The following is a 22,562-nucleotide window of genomic DNA, read 5'->3' as shown; positions in this document are numbered from 1 at the left end:
GTACAGCGACACAGCACTGCACTGTTAGGAGCCTGTAAACCTCAGAGAGATGTCACTGCACATTACACGCTTCAGTTTTCATGAAATAACTGATATCAGGTTACAGTGGGGACTGGTATATCAACATTTCTATATATGGCAAGGTCCAAGTCGCATAAATTATAATCCACATGCAGTGTCCTGGTAAACAATATAAGAGCTCATATTGATGGACTCGGCCAACTATCCCTTAAATAATAAAAATAAATTAAATCAGAGCTCTCCGAAACTGTACTGTAGCTAAAAAGAGGACGATGACGAAGTCATACAGGCATGACCTACTAAAATGAGAATTTTAGTCAGATGTCTTGTCTCTGATGACCGGCCGGGGTTTGACCTGGCCTAGGATGAGGGACAGTGTTTGGTGGGGAGAGAGGAGAGAGCGATGCTACTGGCGCACGGTTGGTGCAGGTCAGAGTAGAGGTGGGCCAGTTGCGATGGTGTCATCGTATTTGCATATCAGGTGCACATTTAACACCGTTTAAAATATGAGTCTTTTCTACAAACAGTATTTAGGCCACCACAGTATTGCGAAGAACTGGGTGAAAAAAAGTATTATTAAAATGCAAATTGAAAAGTCATTGAAAAAGTTTTTAGAACTTCTGTCGGTAATCCAGTATAAGAAATGTGGATTTTCATGGTATTCCAAAGAGTTTAGTTATGTTAAACAGCAATATAGCCTAAATAAATGATACAAAAATCTAAGGAAGATATTATGGTACAATTTATAAGGATTTAAACGTCTATTATTATTGTTTTTCAGCCTGTTGTTTAATGAAACAAAAAAATAAACATTCAAAGATAATAAAATACATCACTACACATACAAAATATAAAAGAAAATATATACAAATATATATTTTACATTAACAATCAAATTAAGCGGTAGATTTTTCTGTTTTAAAGGAATCTCTGTGGATCCTGGCGATATGACGTCACGTCCGGGAGGCGGCTCAGTTAGACATGGACGACACTGTTCAACTCACGGATGGTGGATTCACTAAAAATGTGAGTTTAATGCAAGTTTAACTACTATTATTGCCCTGTGTATGATAACAACTACACGTATATTTCGTGTAGACACAGAGCAGCTCACACAACGGCTCGTTATTTGTGTTGGTTTCCCGCTGCGTTTGAAACGAAGTGTCTCGTGGGCTAAACGGTCCATTGGACCAAATGAACTAACGTTAGTTGTGTAGATTATTCGCATATAATAATACATGATCTTCTGTTGCTTATGTGTTGAATGTAACGCGTGCAATGCGTGTATGTTTCTTATATCGCATGTAAACAATCTATGGTGAAGCGTCATGTTGCTATAGTAACAGTAATGGCGTCCCTTGGACCGTCTTAACCTGCTTTATTTTATTTTACTCTCTTTAATATGTTGTTATTTTTTTATCTGTTCTTTGAAATTGTATAAATTGTTTCTAAATAAAGCTTAAAAATAAACAATTTAACCCAAAATATAATAGAAAATATGCTTAAGTCAAGTTGCATTGTTACATTCTTTCAGCAAAATAGGCCTATATATTTTTTCATTAAAAATGAATATGACTCCTGACTGTGTTCTTCAGGTGGCTAGATCAGGCAGAAGAGCCCGTCAGTCATCTGAGATGACCGCTGCTGAAGACTCTCATCAGAGGAAATCATCTTCATCAGTCAGTAGTGCTTCTGAGGTCCGTCCTTATTTTTAAATGGGTCTCTTTATGCCCTTTTACAAAGTCTTGAATTTGTTTTTGATGCGTTCAACAATAGCTTTCCATGCCTGATTCATCATCTTCTTCTTCAAAAAAACGTTTTCTTATGATTTTACAGTCTGTTGTGATTGGTCACCTGCTTTTGTCGAAAATGTCCTGCCCCCATAACTGCGAGTGTTCGCTCATGATTATCTTCCCACTCTGATCAGATAAAAATGACTGCTTTTTTTACTTGCTTTCCTGTGGCTCAGTGGTAAGAGCATGGCATAAGGAACCCCAATGTCATGGGTTCGATCCCAGGGATTGCAAATACTTAAAAAAATACAAATGTGTAGTATAATGCGATGTAAGTCGCTTTCGATAAAAGCATCTGCCAAATGCATAAATATGATGTAAATGTACTTTATTTCCCCAAAACAACCAATAACTAGGACTGCTCGACTAAAGTTATAGACAAACGTTACTGCGCATGCATGCTTTTATGGCCCACATTGTGGCCACATTCCCATATTCGTACACATCCGCAAAGAATAGAGTCCCTGTAGATTATTTCTGATAACAAACAAAAGAAATAACAAGTAAATGACATTAGCTAGCAAGTTAAAAGTATGTCTTAGTTTGGGTTACCAGTAAAAGAACCGTTACTTGGCTAAACTTAAATGCGACAAAGTTACATGAGCCATCCAACAAATTGTTTATTTAAAAAATGAACAAACAATAAAATGCAACAAATTGCTTATTTAATACAATTATTATACGGTAAAATATAAATTAGTTATATTATTAGCCACTAGCCAGACTGATAAACAAACACAGACCGGAAGTTAACTTCGGGCCAGGCGCGTGGGTCAAATGAAACCGTCTATAAACACAATTCTTTTAGCCATTATTGAGGTCACGATTATTTAAAGAGTAAATGATTTGTGATTTTTAAGGTCCTACATTGGATTATCGAGTTTCCAACAACAAGATTACGCACATACAGGGTGTACATTTTCTAATAATAGAATATTAGCTTGCGGAGCGGTCGCGTCTGGTGTAGACACGGTGTAAGGAGAGAAAAGAGTAGGAGAGAAAAAGAAATGGGTGTCTGTATTATTGGGTCAGGTGTTGGCGAAAGAAATATGTTTCAAGCCGATTCTTAAAGATGGCTCAAGATTCTGCTGATCTTGTAGCAACTGACAGGTCATTCCACCTTCGTGGAACAGATCCAAAAAAAGTGGGTGAAAGTGATTTTTTTGCAGTTTTTGGGAGAGCGCCACGGTCTCGTGGGGAGTTAATTTGGGCTTTTAGGGAAGGACGAAGTGCACCCCTGCACAGAAAAGACATCCACTATAAATGTATATAATAAGAATAAATGAGACGATCTATGTGAAATGGAATGTGACACATTAATCTTTCTACCTTGATTCTTTTTTCGTAATTGTTGGGAGCCAAAACTGAAATTGCATAATTGATAAGGATTTAATAGCACAGCCCCACCAATAACAAAATAAACTGAAAAAACATCTGTCATCGGTCTTCTCGATTGAAGTTTAATAAAGATAATAAACCAAACTGCATGTTTGTCTTGTTTGAACACTGTGTCCTGGCTTAAAGATGATAGGAAACCTTTTTTCTTCGCGTAAGATTTATAAATGAGCCAATCAAATGTGTCCAATCAAATATTTTGTGTTGAATAATTTACTTATGTGTGTTCATTCGGAGGACAAATAGGAAAACACCCGAGCAGCTGTTCACAGTCATGCAGGTGCGGCTCTGAGAGGAAATATTGTCACCTTACATGACGTAGACTTTTGTAAATCAATGCTAAATGCGAAACCAGTATGTAAGAGTGGGAATGTTGCTGATGTTCTGTTTCAGTCAGTGATCTTTCTCTTGCACATGAGCTAAAGATGGAGGCCGATTGAGTCTGATGTCATTAGCGCAGGCCATTGGCATCTGTGGCATCTGTGGCTGTTCTTGGTTTGTCCCCAAGATTATGAGAGCCGTATATGAATTCAGCTCGGAATTCAAGCTATGTTTATTTTCCTGTAAACTTTCCAAATTAGGCTGCGTTCACCAGTGTAAAACCAGGATTCTCTGCTCCCCGTGACCTTACATCCACATCAAATACATTTCTCTGGCTTGATGAGTGACAGCCGGGCGCTTTTTCTTACACTCGAACAGCAAACATACATTGCAAAGCGGTAGTTTTCTTACAGTTGACCTGTAATGTTATTTGCTGTCTGTCTGTGTGTGTTACTGTCTGTGTGACTTCCAAGGGGGCCTCAAGATGACCAATATTTTAAAATGAGACAAAATAAGCATTGAAATACATAAAAACGATTTCTTATTATTTGACTACTCTAATAATTAATAAATGTTTTTAAGTTCAAACATATTTTATTGGGTAGAATTTGGGGGGGGGCTTTGAACATTGTTGAACACGATGGGGGGCCTTGGAGTCAACCCATGGTCTAGGGTTTGTCCCTACATTGGGCATGATATCTTCATGGTCCGCCCAAGACCCTAACACCAAAGTAAGTTTACAGAAGTCGTGCCACTCGGTGGCCATGTTTGCAACACCTCTGGGCAGTTATTTACGTCATAGCAAGTCCAAAGTCCTATCTACTTGAATGGTGGAAGGCAGATATTTCTAAAATCGCTGGGGAAAAAATCACAATTAAACAGCATGACATGAACTTTATCCTAACTTTGGTTTGCTAATCTTACCTCATCTGGCCATGGGCCGGTATGAGATTTTGACGGTATGGAAACCTTAAGCCGAATTATCACGGTTTCACGGTATGGCAGTATTTCGTTGGCAGCTTTAAAATGTGTTATTTTAAATGTATGAGTAAAAAACATTGAACACAATAGATTGGATTTTTAAGCAACACAAACTATTTGGAACAGTAGTAAAAATGAACAGTATGTCAGGTCAAATCAGTGCTTCCCCAACATTTTGAAAGCACGGCAGCCCTTTCTATTCTTCTTTTAAATGCATTTCCAGTAATTAAACTTACATGCGTTCATCCATCCATATATACATAAATAAATTAAATGCAACTATAAACAAAATATAGCACAGAACCTGATGGATTCCTGCACAAAACAGCTCATACCTTTGAAACGTTTAGTGGTTCTAAAACCGCGGTATACCGTGGAACCGGTATTCGGCCCATGCCTAGCCTCATCTGCTGTACTGCGCCTGCGCACACGAGAGCCCCGCCCCAGAGAATCCTCCGTCTTTACTGATTGACGATTGTAACGGCAGTGGCGCATCTTATTAATATTATTAATATCTTTGCTAACACTGACAAACATGCATGACAAAAGAAAGCAAACGTAGGCTGTAACGTGTGGTGAATTGTTCAAGTTTGATTCTGTAAACATCTCTTTGTGTGTGTGTGTGTGTGTGTGTGTGTGTATTCATTCTTGTCGTATTTATTTGCGTTTGTAATTAAATGACTTTTCTGACTAGTCGCACTTAATGTCGATGCCTTCAGTTAGTACAATTTCTGTTTCTTGCGTTTATGAAGCAGAGAAGAGATGATTTTTGTCAAATTGTGTAAACTGTGTGTTTGGTAGTTTCTGTAAATCACTGACATGAACATTGGTCAAGATTTTACCATCAGTTGTGTATTGTTGCACACTGAACACCATCATCTCTATATACTGACATCAGGATTTACAAACGACCCTGCTGAAGGAACCCAGGAACGGAAGTTTGTGTTTGTTGAAAGTGGATTCCTGGAGGCCTCTGGTCTCTTTGCAGACCCAATTTGGTAATGAGAAATGCATCGTTTTTTTTTTCCAGATGCATTAGCGAGTCGCCCACCCTCGCTGTACCCCGAGGAATTCTCTCATTTTAAAGCTGGGCTGTTATTCAGATGAACTCAACCGCCGGCATTGACTTTACAGAACTATTTTCAGAATCAGAGAACGAGCGGGACCTTTTTTCATGTGAAGCTATTTTGGGTCATGACTGGCCAGAGCAGTTCCCACACTTATATCCCCCCACGCCTCACACATTTATACCACATACCACTTTTATACGCTTACATATCATTCATACACTCATTCACGAGTCAAAATCTTTCAAAAGGGATTTAATGCTATTATTTACAACACGGAAAAAAAGAGGATGCTTATGGCGCGTTTCCAAGTCATCATTTGTCATATTGAAAAAAACCCGTGCCATTTATACCGAGGTATTATCGCCCAGTGAGATTTTGATATTGTTCCATCCCTAATAATAGTAGTACTTAAACGCTTTTCTACCTTCATACTCTTACATATGACACTTTTCACCCAGACATGTTTGACAGATGTGAGCACGCCAGATTATTAGATAGGCTTGACTTGTCTTTTTGAGTTTGTCTAATCATATGATGTACAGTATACTGATGTCTATGCGTTTGATCTCAGGGTCCTCCACCTAAACCAGCACGCAGACAGGGCGGATGGGCCGAAGAGAGCACAGGAACCGGATCAGCCAAGTGAGCACATATACTGTATTCTCTCTCTCTCTGTCGGGCTTTGTCTTTCAGATGTTTTATTTATTGTAAAAAGATAAAACTCTCTTACATGAAAGCTTAAAATCAAGTGACTTATCATAAAAACACATAAAAGCTCAAAGGAAAAGTTGTGTCATGTGGGTGAGTAAAAAATAAGACCATTTTGATTTTGAGGTGAACTTTTCCTTTAAGATAAAGGGACTTAATGGTGCCAAGATGTTAAGAGGTGCACATGATGATATTGTGATGTGATGCTGATCTCTTGACACACTGCAGATGACTGAAGCGATGATTATCATTCACCACACGGTGGCATCGTCTCCTGTGCGTTACAAAACAAAACTGAAACGTTCCTACTGTCATATAAATGTCAATTACTGATCACAGAACATACTGTCGGACGTGTACTTTTTATGGCGTGTAAAGTGACTTTTTTCATTGGAATTTATCCCCCTGTGTCTGTGTTGTGTGTGTGTTGGTGAATATACCACCAATTATTTGGCAAAAGGTTATTTGTGGATCATTTGTAAATGGTAGTTGAGAGGAATGAGAATGTGTTGGGCGGTTTGTGCTCAAGGAATGTCATCTGATTTGAGTTTTCTTGAAGAAGTCCATCAGTAATGTCTTATGAGTGTCATGGTCTCTGAATGAAGTGAGCACATTGATTCTTCTCTCTTCGAGAAAGTAATCTCGTCCTCTGTGAAGAAGACAAGGACTTGTTCTTCATGTCAATGTCACCTCTGGTGTTCAATCAGCACTTAATCCCACGGCAGAAATCCCAGGATTAGCACATCTATCAACTCTAATTGACACTAAATGATCTGTCACTTTATTCATGAACCTTTCAAGCCAGCTTGTCACAATATGTTTCATCCTCAACAACTTTTCCTCCACAGTTGTACTGTGTTTATCGCCAAGCGTTACGCGTCTCTTAATAGTGATGCAGTGACGAGCGTGGCGCGGACTCACGTCTGTTATAACCAAGATCTAATACATCTCACCAAAGACGTTTTTTAGGCTCTCCCTCCCTTTCTGTGTATATACATGCACGGAAAAAAATGAAGACCGCATTCTAAATTTTAATTGAATCATCATTTCTAGATGTATATGTGGTCATTTCAGTCCAGTGTCGTATCAAACCTCAGAAGTCATTCAACAGCAGTGTGAAAGACTGACAGCATGACAAGACACATGGAAACTGTGTTTAAAATCCAGATATCGCATAATCAAATAATTTGTGAAGTTTTCCTAAATAAATAATATATATAATTAGAAATATTACGTTTGTATTGCTTAAAAGTGAATTTGAGCTTGTTTTCTTTGGAGAAACAGGTAAAAATAACAAATACTGCAGTTTTCTGCAAATAAATACAAAAAATCATTCTTTTTATTTGAAATTTGGGAGAAATAATGCTCACAGAATGAAAGAAAAAGGATCATTTTAGCTAGACACATACCTATAAATAGTCAATCTTATGAAAGGGTGTGTTTTTCTGCAGCTGTATGCTTCTGCAAGTTGCAAAGCAGCCGTACATAACATTTGAGTACAGACAGTAGAGACATACTGCAGGCTTGCTCACCGGGAGACGGCATTTATTTATTCATTTATTTATTCGATATTATTTATTAGAATGATCTTGCTTGGTCTATAAACACCGTGCACTGTGTTTTACCTTTCTGTGTTTTTCTTATTTGCTCCTGTAAAGCTGCTTTGGAACAATGCACATTGTGTATATATGCAACCTATATATAATAATGCATTTTTATGTGCATTAAATCATGAAATCCATGTGCATTCAATTCTTATCCCTCAGAAACATGGACATTTCTTGCTAAAATGCTTGAATATTTTCTGTATATTACGTGTAGGCTTATGATATTATAGTATTGTATTTGAGCTTGTACAGATGTTGCAGTGTGCAGCCATCGGGTGGCGCTCGACACCAACACAACATCACGTGCTGGAAAACACTTCATATCTTATATAAAAGGCAGAGAGACGTGTGCATCTACTGACTTATTAACAGCAAAAGTAACTTAAGATTGTATTATATTTATTGTGCACTTTTACACTGTGTGTTGTATGATGTATAACTGTATTCACCCCATTGCACCCTTAAGCCTGTAGACTTACAACCATGTACACTCGGCTGTATTCTGTTCTGTTCTGTTCTGTTCTGTTCTTGTTGATCATTATTGAGCTGTTCAAACAGATGATGTTGTTAATGTGTGAAGTGAATTGATGTTGTTCAGGTAGAGAGCGAGCGAGCAAGTAGTGATTGTTGATTATTTTAACCTTGGCTTTGTGTTGTCCTCCACAGGTCTGCCAGGCGTTTCGCTGCAGAGGACCTGGAGGAGTGAGTTGAGCATTCAATCCTAACATGTGTGTTTGTGTTGTTAGGAGTTACAACTAACACAAGAATATTGACGGTGATGTAAAGACAGGATGATGAGAGCAGATCTGCTTTCATGCGCCGCTTCATGTCATCACACTTTACACTCATCTCTCTTTCTGTTTGCATTACACTCTTTCAGTCGCATTTATTTTTACATTATTCAGACGAGTATGTTTTACGTGATCTCTCTCTCTCTCTCTCTGTGTGTGTGTGTCTATGTGTGAAGTCGGAGGTTAAGACCACAGACCCCTGAGGGCTCTGACAATGAAGGCGGTGAGTAGAAGAATGTCCCACAGCTCTTCTTCACTTCACACACATTTGCTGTATTTAACCAGATTTACACACAACCGAAACATTTACGTTTATTCATACAGCGGACACTTTTACCCAACGTGATTTATACACGAGAGAACATTCAAGTACCCGCTGTGAACAATAATTCCCAAACTATGAAGTAGCTTCTGGCAGATATGTTTGATTTCATATATTTCTAACGTCTTTTTTAACGTGACTCACGTTAGATTTAAAGACTGATCGTTTGAGATGCAGCTGATTGTGTAATGCTCAGTAATGCTAAAAAAAAAACCACACTCCTAATGAATGTCATCACAAATACCATTACGACACGTCAGCTGTTTACCATTCAAACCAGTACAAAATCTCTTCACGTAGTGTGTTTAGGGTTGTTGTTGTTGTTTTTTGTACAACACAATAGGGAAAATAACAACTCTGTTGCTTTTATGGAATATTCAACTGAATTAAATCAGTTACTGTACAATAATTATCTGATCTAATATCAGACAACCAAAAGTTATGGTTGTAGAGACAACAATATAACAACATGATATCTGACAGCTTACACGTTAATTATAAATAACTTTTACACAGTTAGTAGTTGAGTTATAGGAGATCTCTCGTGTTTTCTTTACGCCGTGATTCATGAATAAATACCAGAAGTGTCATGTTTTCGAGCCGTGACATTTCGAGGGATTCATCATCGAAACGTCTTTCTGCTACATGTCACCTTTGATTCCCTCAGGACCCCGCGCATGAGGTCACACCTCAACCTCATTAAAAACCTCTGGTATTCTCCGTGGCCGCGTAATGACGGTGTTTGCTTTACCTCTTCACGCTTCACATTGAACTCTGGCCGAATCCTGTCGACGGTGCATTATTCCAGCAGACGCCGAGAGGGGCAGAAAAGTTCAAATCCACGAGCTGTTTGCCACGGCCGGACTTACAGGCTTTTTGATGTCACTGCACTAAGAGCATTACATTTGACTGGGGGTCCGCGGGGGCCTGAATCTGCTGAACGCATCGCTTTAGAAATGAGAAGTCAGTGTCACCTCGCGCTCATGAATATTAAGCAGCGCCGCTTTATTTGTATATCAGGAACACAGATGAATCTTGTCAGCGACTAAACGAGGCTGGCATCTTAAATGAGCTTTAATTAAAAATGAGAGAAAGGAAGAAGTTATCAATGTAGGATAACAGGCCGGGGATGATGGGATTGAACGTGGCTTTTGTGACGGCCTTCTGAAAGAGAATTTCAAGTCGTTGTTTAGAATGACCTCACTCTTCTCATTCACACGTCATGTGAATTTACTGGATCTTCATTATTCAAACAAACACACATTTCAAGGCATGCTGGGTAAAGATCAGTAGTGAGATTTAGTTTAGAGGACTAATGTTATGTAGATGTGAGACGTCTTGCATACAGTACCTCCTTCAAAATGAAGATTGTTCTACCTCGTTGACAAGTAGAAATATAAATAAATGTAAATAATATAATTCATGTCCAGCTCTGAAAGAGATTTGTAAAACACTCATATTCTTAATGAAAGTTATTGTGAGATATTACCGATCGAAGTAAATACACATTCAGAGTATAGCTTGTGTTGATTTTTAGTTTAAAAAGTTGTAGACGACAGTACGTTTTATTAGGGAAAGATTTTAAAATAAAAGATTATGTGCAATACTTATCTGTTGGTAAATGCATTTTTACAACTATTTAGATCATTATTGTACATATATTGGAATATTTCTTCGCTGTCGTTTTAATGAATAATTTTCATTAGACATATTTTGGAGTTATATTTTGGCCAGTATATTAGAGTTGAGTGCGGTGAAAAAGTTTCTAAATGACAGTAAAAGATTTGATCGAGAAAACACGCACGTGAACTTTGAAGCGCTGTCAGACTCTCCACCTGGTCAAAAAAAGCGTGCTCTCTGCATGTCACGTCTCCGTGGCACACCTGAACGCACTCCAACAAAAGTCTGTCCAAAAAGAGGAAAAGGGCCGTGAAAGTTTGTCCTTCTTTGGGAGCGATGCCACGCTCCGTCCTGTTGAGTTTTGCCAATTAAAGCGGGTTCCCACTGTTCGGAGCAGCGGGCATGCGGCTCTTGGCACCGCGGCTCCTGCCAGGGCGCGCCGTGACTTCCGACCCCACACAGATGGGCTCGCAGGCAGACCCGCGCGCCTGGAGCCCGGCCCAGCCCGAACGGACGCGGAGGTCGCCGCTCCGGCCTGAAGGGTCCTGAGGGTAGCCGCCGCTGACAGGGCCCAAATGCTCGGCGCCGGGACGAGAGCGAGTGCTGGTGCGGGGGGGCAGCACTTTCTGGGGAGCCCCTGGCCGGAGCGCTGCATCACAGCGGGTAGAGAGACTGCCTCCATCACTGAATATTCATGGCCGCATGGTCGCTGTGACAGGGGGCAGCGCGGAAGAGGATGTCAGCGCGAAAGCGAGAGAAATACAGGGAGGGGAGGGTGCGAATCAAACGCCAGTTCGCGCACGATATAAACAAACCCCGCGCTGAACAGACAGACGGCATCTGTGCCGATCGCAGGGATTGTGGGATATGGTGCAACTCGCGGTAACAGCCAGCACTCGCCGCGGCATATGGCAGCTCGCGTCTCGATGAAAACTTTGTGCTGACGCATTCGTGCGGTCGATTTCAATAAAGTCTCAGCTCTTGATTGCAGGAGAAGCTACTCAGAAACAAATAGTTTATATTTATCTATTCGTTTAGCCGACACTTTTATCCAACCCACAATTGAGAGAGAATTTAAAGGTGCTGTGCGTACATTTTTTGAGGATCTATTGACAGAAATGCTATATGTTAGACATAACTACGTATGTGTTCAGAGGTGTATCAAGACCTTACATAATGAAGCGTTGTGTTTTTATTACCTTAGAATGAGCTATTTCTATCTGTCATACACCGCGGTTCCCGTCATGTTGTTGCTACAGTAGCCCTAAACCGACAATCTGCTCTACAGAACGCGTTTCATAAATACCTTATCTCCTTCGGCAAAGAAGTGAAAACGTGACGACATCTTTGTCCTGCGTCGGCCAACGTAGTGCTTCAGAAGGAAGGGTGGAGTGGAGTGAGCAGTTGGTTGCAATTCGCAACCTCACCACTAGATGCTGCTAAGATCTCCACATTGCTAATAGTGTTAGTGTACAGAAATCTGATATATGAACAACCCTTTTGTTTGAATATGGTCATATGTCAGATGTCTGTAGAGAGTCAGGTAAGTTAACAACAACTTTGTGTCTTAAGAACTTTTAGTTTCTAAATGTAAGCTGAATTATTGTCAGGTTTCTGTGACGGAAATAAAATGATTTATTCATTCTGATGAGCCTAAATTCCGAACTAGCATAATACAGTATGTAGCATTACTTGCACACACAAAAGTATAAATATAATATAGTAACATTTTTGTACTTTAATACTGAGTTATAATTTTACAAAACCAGAGCGTGACTGTGAATGATGCACAAAATATGAATGTGATATTTACTGTCGTTTTTCTTTCTTCCATCTCGTAATCGTACGCTTCACTGAACAACTACACTAACATTTAAAATATCCCTGTCAAGAGTGAAACTTGTAGCTTGTGTTGAAGTGAAGCAAAAAAAATGGTTATGATGCAAATACTTAATTTACCATAAATGTTGAAATATTTTATTGTATTTGTTTAGACAACCTGTTTTCAATATGTTTATGAAGAATTTTTTGTATTAAGATTAGCAGAGATTTAAGATAGCAGAAGAATAAATGAATACATCATGGTACAAATATCATTGTAGCCTTCAAATAGAAATAAAGGTGTATATAAATGTATTAGACCAGCAGCGTTCACGCAATATTGTTTCTAATGCTAAAAGTCATTATTGTTTTCAATTTTCAAATGAACTGTTTTACAAGAAAAGCCGAAAAAGCACTTCATGATTATTTTTTATTCAGCTGCAAGCTGTTTTCAAAGCCAAAAAAAGCAATACACAGTTTGGTTATTATGTGTGAACGAAGACTTTTTTTGTTTCAGCGTGTTATTTGCCTAGTAAGTGACCATAACACTTTTTATTGTTAAACACATTTTTGACCGATATTTTCTCTTTATTATGACAGGTGCTCTAGTAACTTATAGTAAATCAATTATAGTAAAAGATATACATACAGTACATACAGTAAATGATAATAAAATATACAATTATATATACAGTATTATATAGATAATGATTATAATATATAACCAATAAAATATATACATATGTATAATTTATGATAATGATTATATATAATTAATAAAATATATACATATGTTATGGTAAATTATTATATATAATCAATAAAAATATATACATGTGTGTTATGATAAATTATTATATATAATCAATAAAAAATACATATACAGTATGTTATGATAAATGATTATATATAATAAATAAAAATATGTTCACATCAAATACTGCATGTAAATGTATTCATGCACTTTACAAAACTTGACGTTTTGTAGAAATCAGGGTTTGGATTCACAAAACATTCTTAAAAAGAAAATTCTTCTTAACTGCCATATTTCTTCTTAAATTCGAATTTAAGAAAAAAGTTAGGAATGTTTTGTATTGCAAAAAAAAAATCTTAAGACAGTTCCTAGATTTTTTTTCTCAAGATTTATTTAACAAGCATATGTCATTTTACTTCGATGTAAAAAATAAAGATGATCTTAAGAAAATATTTGCGAACTTCTTCGGAAGGAACTTCCTATAATTCATCTCAAGAACATTCTTATATTTTGTCCTGAGAATAGTTTCAGGAGAGCTTATGATCATCTCTGAGATCGTCTCTGACGCTACTGTAATAAATATGACATGTTTTGCTTTTACCGAATCAGCCGGGTTCAGAATCACTCTGCCGCTTATTCTCCTTCACTATTCCATGTTACTGGCACAGTGGATTTCTCTGAATGGAACTCGTGTACATCACGTTTAGTCACTTGGTGTGTCTGTATGATCATTCAGGGAGTTTGACACGAGCTCCGGAGAGCTGTCAATCACATCACGTGCTGGATGTCTTGAAGTAAAGCTGTGATGAAATGGTGTGTTTCAGACATCCCAGTGATCCCAGACCTGGAGGAGGTACAGGAGGAGGATCTCAGCATGCAGATCGCCGCTCCGCCCAGGTGCCCACCGCACAAACCCTCTGTTTCATCACATACTGACTGACACACTCAAACATCTGAGCCATATCTAGCCAAAAACACATCATCTGTCATTGTTTACTTGTTTATTCATGTCCATACGATCCATATGAAGAGGAGACATTTTGAAGCATCTTCACACCTCACGCTATGTTTTCCAAGTCTTCTGATGGATTTCGTAAAAAACAAACTGAAATATGATGTATTGTTTGATGAGGTCTTGATCACACTTGTATTTTTGGGTGTACTGTCTCTTTAACAGGCAGTTAACAGATGTTCTAACAGAGTTCGCTGATGGTGGATGGAAGGGTTTACGGGTCTGTCTTGTTTTTAGTATCCAGGTGAACAGAGTTATGACATACAGAGATCTGGACATGGACCTGATGAAGTATTCTGCTTTCCAGACGCTGGTGAGACTCATGATCACTCATCATCACTATACGACACCTTTCCAAAAACTAACGTCTCACTGTCTACATAGACAACTTCCCTTCGATGGGAGCATCCTAAATAAAAAAAATTTGCACACCAAAAGTGCTAATGTGAAACCGCCCTTGGAGGACGATGTGATGTTATTGTCTGTGTTTGGGACGGACCTCAGACTGAACCTCTAGCATGTTTTAATGTTATCTATGTAGACAGCTGATGTGTGTGAGAGAAATCGGATGTTTTCAATCTGAGCTGTAACGTGTTCACCTGTCCTGAACTGTTCCAAGGATGGAGAGATCGACCTGAAGTTACTCACAAAGGTTTTAGCGCCGGAGCAGGAGGTGAGAGAGGTGAGCCATCGCCGGAATACACCGTCTGAGGATTTATCAAATCAAGTTTCTTGCATTTTATTACTTACCGTTTAGTGGTTTAAAGGAATAGTTCACCCTCAGATCATTTCCCAGAACAGGTGAATGAGGGCGAGTCAGCTCACGTGATGTTTGTTTCTGCTCGTCCGTGCAGGAGGATGTTGGTTGGGATTGGGATCATCTGTTCACCGAGGTCTCGTCTGAGCTCCAGACGGAATGGGATCAAGGAGAGCGAGACGAGCAGTCTCCCGTTCCCGTGTCCTGAGCACCTGACACGTGTGTGTTTCTGTAGTGAATGGGATGTTGGACACATCTCAAGGCTCTGAGGCGTTCTCATTAAGCTTAACCTTGGAAAGGCAGAAACATTGTTTTTCTTAACTGGATCAATCTGGAGACATTTGTCAGCGCTGGTAGTATCTGGAGAAAGAGTAAATCCAAGGTTAATGAGCGAGTAAACTGAAATCCAGTTGATTGAGTTAAAATGAACTTTGCACATCCGAGCGTGCCGCTCTTATCATTATTGACCACACGGCATCGACCTTCTCTGAGCCGCTGGCCTGACATGTCTTCTGCAGCTCAGTTCTTCTGCTGAAATCTTGATTCTCTCCCGTATCAAATATCTTATATTCCTCGTTAGCAGGGAGGTGCGCCTAATCAACACCAGATAGTGTGGATTCAAAACCCAAATGCGAAACGTCCGTCATCGCTTGGTCACCCGCGTGTTGTTTTCTTAGCTGTTCTTCTACGCGTACCTGTATTTTGGCGTCTTCTGGGTGCAAAAACACCTGTATTGTTTTTTGGTATGCATAACAAAAACACCACTTTTTTTTGTAGTTACACAGAAACACAAATACGTGTTGTTATACGAAACGTATATATTATAACATATAAAACAACATTTTACACTGAACTGTGCTCAACCCACCCAGCGCACCTCACTGCACGTTTACTGTAGTAACATGACGGTCAATTTTATGAAGGAAAGAAACGATCCTCACCCATCAGGAATAATGTGCTCGACTTCATGCAGTATTTATTGTCGAAGTCACAGCTTTTTTTTTTAAAGCGAAAGTAAACTTTCTCTCACTAAGTAAATCTGATGACGAGCGTCAATGCTTTGCTGTGTTATTGTGTGGGGGCGTTAACTGTGTTAACGGTCAAAACTTCATTGAATCCGAAGTTCTCAAACTTCTGGTCTCTAACACTGTTTCTGCCAAATCCATTTGAAGTCAACACGATCAAACCATGATAATACTATACATGATGATAAATGGAATATTAATGAGCAATAACAAGGGGGCGGGACTTGATTTTATTCAGGATGAATTGATTGGGTGATAAAAGTGGATGTTTTCAGAGAAACATTATGAAGACAGACGTATATTGTTGGTTTGTTATTAATTCCTTCAACATGAGACCAGAAATGCGAAAACGGCTTGTTAGTCAAAAAACATCTCTGAATCTCCAAAAGAATTGTTTGTTGTTTAGTTTATGTTATCATCCGTCCGAATAATATATAGTGTATACTGTATGTGAAATGTGTTTGATATCGCTCAGGAGTAAAGTCAGGTGATGTAAGATCTCTCACACACACTTTTCTCCGTCTCTCTCTCTTTCTCCTCACATGAGGTTTTTTTGGGCACTTTTAATGAATTCTGCCCATATGCCCCGAGCAGCTGCCGCGATGCCCCTTCCTCCCCCCTCCCGCAGAGCTGTGAAGTGCCCATCCATGTACAGACAACCTCTAGCTGTCTCTCTGAGGGAGACACGCCGGTGCCCACCATCTCACCGCTCTGCCAGCCCCATCAGAAGAGCGCCGAGCTCAGATTAAAGTCCTGTGATAGCGGGGAACTGACCCGCCCCGCACAACTGATCCCAGAACCGACCCGTCGGACTGAGGATTACAGCGAGAGAGAGAGAGAGAGAGAGAGAGAGAGATGCTTGGCATGAGGCAGCGTCCAGCATCTCAAAGTCACCTCTCCTCTCTCTCTCTCTCTCGCTGTATCTCACTTCATCCAGATCTCGTTCTTTGCATCCCTTCAGAAAGATCTTCTGGACATTATTTCTGAACCTTTACTCTGTTTTATCCTCTTTCTTCTGTTTGACAAAATTAAAGAACACAAGTGATTTACACATCCGGATTTTCTTTATGAGATGATATTAAAACGCATCCTTTGACTTACTGACCATCATTTCTCTGTCAATATTGAAAGTTCATCAGTGGCCAGTCGAAGGCTGTCTACATTTCAAAACTTCAAAATGTTTAACTTTCAAAGCAGTAAAACATGACACGCTCTCACGTGCATTATTTTTGTTTTGGCATTTATTTACTTTATGCTTTTTTAAATGACAGGTAAAGTGAAAGTTGCAAAAGTGAAAATGTAGACTGGGAATCATGGCAAGACGACCACTTCAAAGTAATAAATCTGTAGATTATGATATTTTAGCTATGACTGGAGAGGGTCCTGTTACCCCAATTATTTCTTGGAAGTTATTTGTTTATTTAAAAAAGGCAAATCGCTACAATTTGCTCAATGTCCTCATGTTATTAGCATGTTCGCCATGTGGCTTTATTTCAAGTATTTGTTCATTTTATGGGAAAATCTTCCATTTAAAAACCATGTAAAACATTTTTATAGTTTTCTGAGATTGACCAATACACATGTTGAATAGAAAAATATGCCCGTTATTAGATTCAGTTTATTTTTGTTTAAAATGTTACCCATTCAATGGAATGGCCCCTATAATATAATAAATAAATAGAATGTCATTAATATAAGAAATATTAGAGTGCATTGAGCTGATTAACTGCCATCGTCTTTATGTGCGTTTCCATCATGTCATGATGGGGTATATGCACACGGAGCGATGACGTATTTCCACTAATATCTCAGCCAGCTGTGTTTATCCGGCGCATGTAGCGTCCATAGGAAACAACGGCGTGTTTCACTCGGCCGCTTCAAGATGCACCTCAGATTACGACGTGATTCAAATGATCCAAACACTACGTCATACATGGACAACGCGCTTCAGGCTCTCCGTTTCTAAGATACAATCACAAATATGAAAGAAAGCTCAGTGTACTGTTTCATTTACTCGAGGCATGATGACAAAGGCATGTAGCAATGTTCAGCCATAGAGTTGTCCGTTTGCTGAAACGTTTTTTACTAAACACATTGTTATCGCTTATTGAAAAATCACAATGAGAGCAGAAGTGGCTTACGTACGTCATCGGCCCAGATGCATATACCCCATGACCACAACTACACGATGTTGTAAGTGTTCACGTCCTCCTACAGCTGGTAATTACAACTGGCAGACCGGGAGCTTTCTGAGACTTACCACTGCAACCTCATGCAGAACCGCAGAAAAATGGCGGCTGCTATTGTTGCTATAGAAACGTGTAATGTCGAGTTCGAGTAGAACATGTACATCTATGATGAAAACAGCTTCTTTGAAGAACATTTTTATAAAGCTTCATTTTTGGAGACGCAAACGAAACATGCGCTTTCCAACAAACACCTAGTGTGGACTTAAAGACCTAAAGCTCAGCAGGATGACGTTATACAGGTTTATTAAAAACTGAATGGCCTCTGGCCTTTTTTTGGAGCTCTTTGGTGTATTTTTGATCAAGTCGGATGCTTCATTGTCGTTGAGGGTGGAGATCATTGGCTCTGGTGCCGTTGTAATATGTCCAGGTGCTGACAGATGTTTCTCCGTCTTATCTGCTCTCAATATCTCTCATCCATATGGGCCGGAGGCAATATAGTGGCGTGTAATTAAAGCGTTAAGTAAATGTGCAGAGATGAAGAGATAAAGAGAGCGAGTCAGCGTCTGATATCAGCTCATGTTCTGAACGGAGAGTGACGGGTGCCGACAGACGCCGCTAAGTGTGGAAGTCATGAGATGTTATGAGAACACGCTTCTATCTGCTGCAGCACGTGCCGCCGCTCGCCTGACCGACCTGCATTGTTGTCTTCCTCACGGGCTGACATAGAAAGCACGCGGCTTTATTTGTGGACGCAAAAATGCTTTCCAAACCAACACGTCAACGTCCAGATCTCACGGCATTCATGAACTGTTTTGTGAGGAGGCTAGTTTGTATGAACACGAATGATTATAAGAAATAAAGCCATAATGAAGCCCCGCCCCTAAACGCAAAATGTACAAATTCAGATAAGCCTCGTTCTAAAATGGTGAGGAAATCCAGTGAGATTGGGTTGGAGGTCTTCATTGGCTCATGCTTTGGTCTGGATGCGGTTCTACTCGCTCTCGTGTGAAGTTGACGTGTGTGTGTGTTTCACATTGAAGATGAAATACGGCGGGTGCGTTCGCGGTGTGTTTTATGATTTGACCCTCTCTCCCCTCGCTGCTGGACATGTGCCCCTTTCATTTTTCACATGACTGCTTTTCTTATCAGGGCGACGCTCGCGGCCGCTGATTCTCAGGCAATAAAACACAAAACATTCTGTAAAACACGGAGCCGTGAGAAATTATGATAATAACTCAGCGGGCGTGTTGAGGTAAGCTGGATGGAGATCCGGGGTCTGCGTAGGGACAGGTCAAGGTGGTCTCCGCCACGCCGGCCTCCTATAAACCCTCTCCATCACCGGAGTCGCTGGAGCGCGTGCAGCACCGACTGTCTGCGGTGATGACGGCGGCAGTAAAGCGGGATGGATTGGCGACTGTGGGTTCGCGTGTGGAGGTCAGGGACCGGGCCGGAGCGTATGCTTGATGTGAACGCATTAAAGGTTGCAAGGCAACGCGTGTCAAGCGATCAGAGCTTCATGATCTACAATTCAGATCAGATGAGAAGCAAAACCTGAAGAGCCCACAAAGCATCCGGACACACGAGGCCACAAACACTCCGAGCATCACAGCCACAGTAACACACCTCAGCACAATACTTCTTCATTCCGGAGTATGATATACTGTAGTTATGATTGAGATTATTACACACGTTAACATCAGCTCAACTGCTCAGCAAGAATCTTCAAGCAAGACTTCTCACGCTTACTGTAAGCTCATTTAAACAAGTATACTCACAAAAGTATATTTTAAAGTATGTAGTAAGTATACTAATATCAGTGTACTTGCAAGTTTCCTCAATTGGTCGACTGTTTGCTTTATAAAAGTGTACAGTTTACTTTTAGCGTAACAGTAGAAAACTTTGAGTACAAACTACACTTTGCATGTTGTATTGTAACTTTACAAGTCAACGTATAGGTATACTGATCATTAATACTGATAATACTAGTTCAGTATGTGTAGTGTAGTGTTTGTTCAGTTGATGATTAGTACACTTCGAAGAATACAGTAAACTACTTTACTCTTTAACCGTATTTATACTGCAAGTGTACTTGTACATTTTCATTTAACATCATACTTATAGTTGACTGTTTGTGTGTTATCTTTACACTGTGTAGCCTAATACTATGTTTCTCTTTAGCTCATCATCGGTATACTTGAAATATACACCTTTAAGTGTACTTGAAGTAGATTTAAATAAATGTCTATGATCAGTGTGTAAGATTTACTCTAAACTCTTTCAGCTCAAAGCTGAACATGTTACTACAGTATTTAAACTTGTACGTTTATAAGACTTTTCTGTCAGTATAAGTCAAGTACACTTGTCGTTTAATCTATATTTCTGTAGACTGAAAGTATACAGTACATTCTCATTTTTTGTTTAAAAGAAGTATTCAAATACAGTAGCACACTTTGTTTGTGTTATTGTGTTTGTCTATCTGTGCTATAATTCCAGAAGGAATACACTTTTGGTGAGTTTGTTTGTCTGAAAATTGTTCTTGCGCATCTTAACTTTTGTTCATTCATGTTCCTGCTCTCTTTTTGTGCATGTGCGCATTCTTACAAAAGAAAAGAAATGATTTATGTCCTGTAATCTTTCATCAGAAGTTAATAACTCTATAAAACATCTTTGTTTTGGCTGACGTCCCAAATCTGGTATGTTTTGAACCTCTCCCCTCCAGCCACAAATGAATCGCAAATGATCCTCACTGAATATCAGAGAATGTCACATTACAGAAATCACATGTTTATGTTGTTTCAGGTTGACTTTGAAATAAATGATGTTAGTTGTGATGTGATGCGATGTCATTCAGTCGTTTTCAGGTGTGAAGAGTGAAAAGTCTCTTTATTCTTCAGGGCTGCTGTAAGACAGAAAGCAGGTAAGAAGTGAAGCATGAGGTCCGTTTCGCACCTGCTGCAGCTGAGACCCCCAAACTTCCTGTGACATCTGTGACACTGTCATTCTACTTCCTGTGTCTCATGTTTCTTTCTTCCTGTCTGCCGGGGTCAGGTGTTCCATCTGTCCAGATCTGTTGGGGGTCCGGGCAGCTCTACAGGGGCGTGCTGAGAGGCTCCTGGACTCTTGTGGCGAGCCTGCCGGGGTCTCTCAGTGTTTCTTTAAATCCGAAAGGCTTCCATCGTGAGGTTGTGGTGCCAGCTGGCCGACCGACACACCTCCACAACACTCTGAACCGATGCATTAGTGCTCACAGTCGAGTAGAACTGAAAATGGCCTTTTAAACCTGTTCCGTGAGCTTAATGTACAAGTTAAAGGAACTCGATGACGTACAGCTGTCTGTGGAGCTCATGCACTTTCTATAATGCTCCACATGATGAATTCCAAACATATGGTGACATAATGCACTGAAGATGCTGTATGATAATGCTGTGCGCAGGCATTAGATGTGTTGTTGGTATATTTCGAGAAGGTGTTCTGGCGGAACTCTGGTTACTCTGACAGTGTTTGGGAGGTCATTTCATTATTGGACGGCAATGACAGAGAAGCGATCTGGACTGGTGAGACGCTTTTATTTGGAGAGAAATGAGAGGCAGTAGTAAGCCCGCTCTGTTTTACCACTGGATCTTTAACTGAACGATATGAAGCGTATAGAAATGCTGGTTTGTGTTCGTAATAGTGACTTCAGTTTGTCTATTTCACTTTGAAGAGATAACTGTACACTGTAAAAAAATCCCATAAAGAAAATGGAAATTTTCCATCAGTTGGGACACCAGTAAACAACCGTAAAATAACTACAACAAAAAAAGAGTTTTCACGTAAAATCACATGTTGTTCTTGTAAATTTGATTTGTTTTCTGTAATTTGATGGTTTTTACCGTATTTCAAAAATATGAAAAAAAATGATTTTTACATATAATGTAAAAAGGTTTTACTCTCAGTAGCTGATTCATAAACGTTGAACCCTAATAAACATGTAAATATGGGCACAATCTTGCAGAACACTAATATAAAACAATGAAAAAAATTTTTTGAATTCGAATTGAATGAAATAAAGAATTCATCAATTCATAAAGAAAATCATTATTATTAATAAATCATAATTATTATCGCTTTGATCTCTACACTGTTACAAAGTTACTATCGAGAGAACAATTGATACGTGAAAATCAGATGTGTCTCAATATACTGATCATGACATTCATTATTGATGTTGTGGTAATATTACACACATGATAACGTTGTCAGTAATGATTTGGTGTCTGGTGGTTTTAAGAGTTTCAAGAGTCACAGTGTTTGCAAACTCTTTCTCTACCTCCTTATTTTGAGTTTTTTTAACACACAAAAAAAGAACACAATGTCATCAAAATTAAAAATCAGA

The 22,562-nt window shown here is 39.4% G+C and overlaps 1 protein-coding gene across 1 annotated transcript; it reads left to right on the top strand.

Annotated features, from left to right (window-relative positions):
• Positions 1 to 979: 979 nt before the first annotated feature.
• LOC130560087 (intraflagellar transport protein 43 homolog) lies at positions 980 to 22,163 on the top strand. The gene is made up of 9 exons (XM_057343580.1): positions 980 to 1,047; positions 1,617 to 1,718; positions 6,153 to 6,223; positions 8,563 to 8,598; positions 8,864 to 8,910; positions 14,029 to 14,101; positions 14,454 to 14,529; positions 14,836 to 14,898; positions 15,071 to 22,163. The coding sequence occupies exons 1-9, from the start codon at positions 1,003 to 1,005 to the stop codon at positions 15,179 to 15,181; spliced, it is 624 nt and encodes a 207-aa protein (XP_057199563.1). The 5' UTR covers positions 980 to 1,002; the 3' UTR covers positions 15,182 to 22,163.
• Positions 22,164 to 22,562: the final 399 nt, after the last annotated feature.

Source organism: Triplophysa rosa, linkage group LG10 (genome assembly GCF_024868665.1).
Source record: "Triplophysa rosa linkage group LG10, Trosa_1v2, whole genome shotgun sequence".
Taxonomy (NCBI): domain Eukaryota; kingdom Metazoa; phylum Chordata; class Actinopteri; order Cypriniformes; family Nemacheilidae; genus Triplophysa; species Triplophysa rosa.
The sequence above is the reverse complement of the archived record's forward strand: the minus strand, read 5'-3'. Positions and strand labels throughout refer to the sequence as shown.

Excerpts from the sequence above, each read along its gene's own strand:
- LOC130560087 (XM_057343580.1), top strand. The coding sequence starts at position 1,003 with ATGGACGACACTGTTCAACTCACGGATGGTGGATTCACTAAAAAT. Across the intron at positions 1,719-6,152 it reads CAGTCAGTAGTGCTTCTGAG|GGTCCTCCACCTAAACCAGC; the intron begins GTCCGTCCTTAT and ends GTTTGATCTCAG. Across the intron at positions 14,102-14,453 it reads CAGATCGCCGCTCCGCCCAG|TATCCAGGTGAACAGAGTTA; the intron begins GTGCCCACCGCA and ends TCTTGTTTTTAG.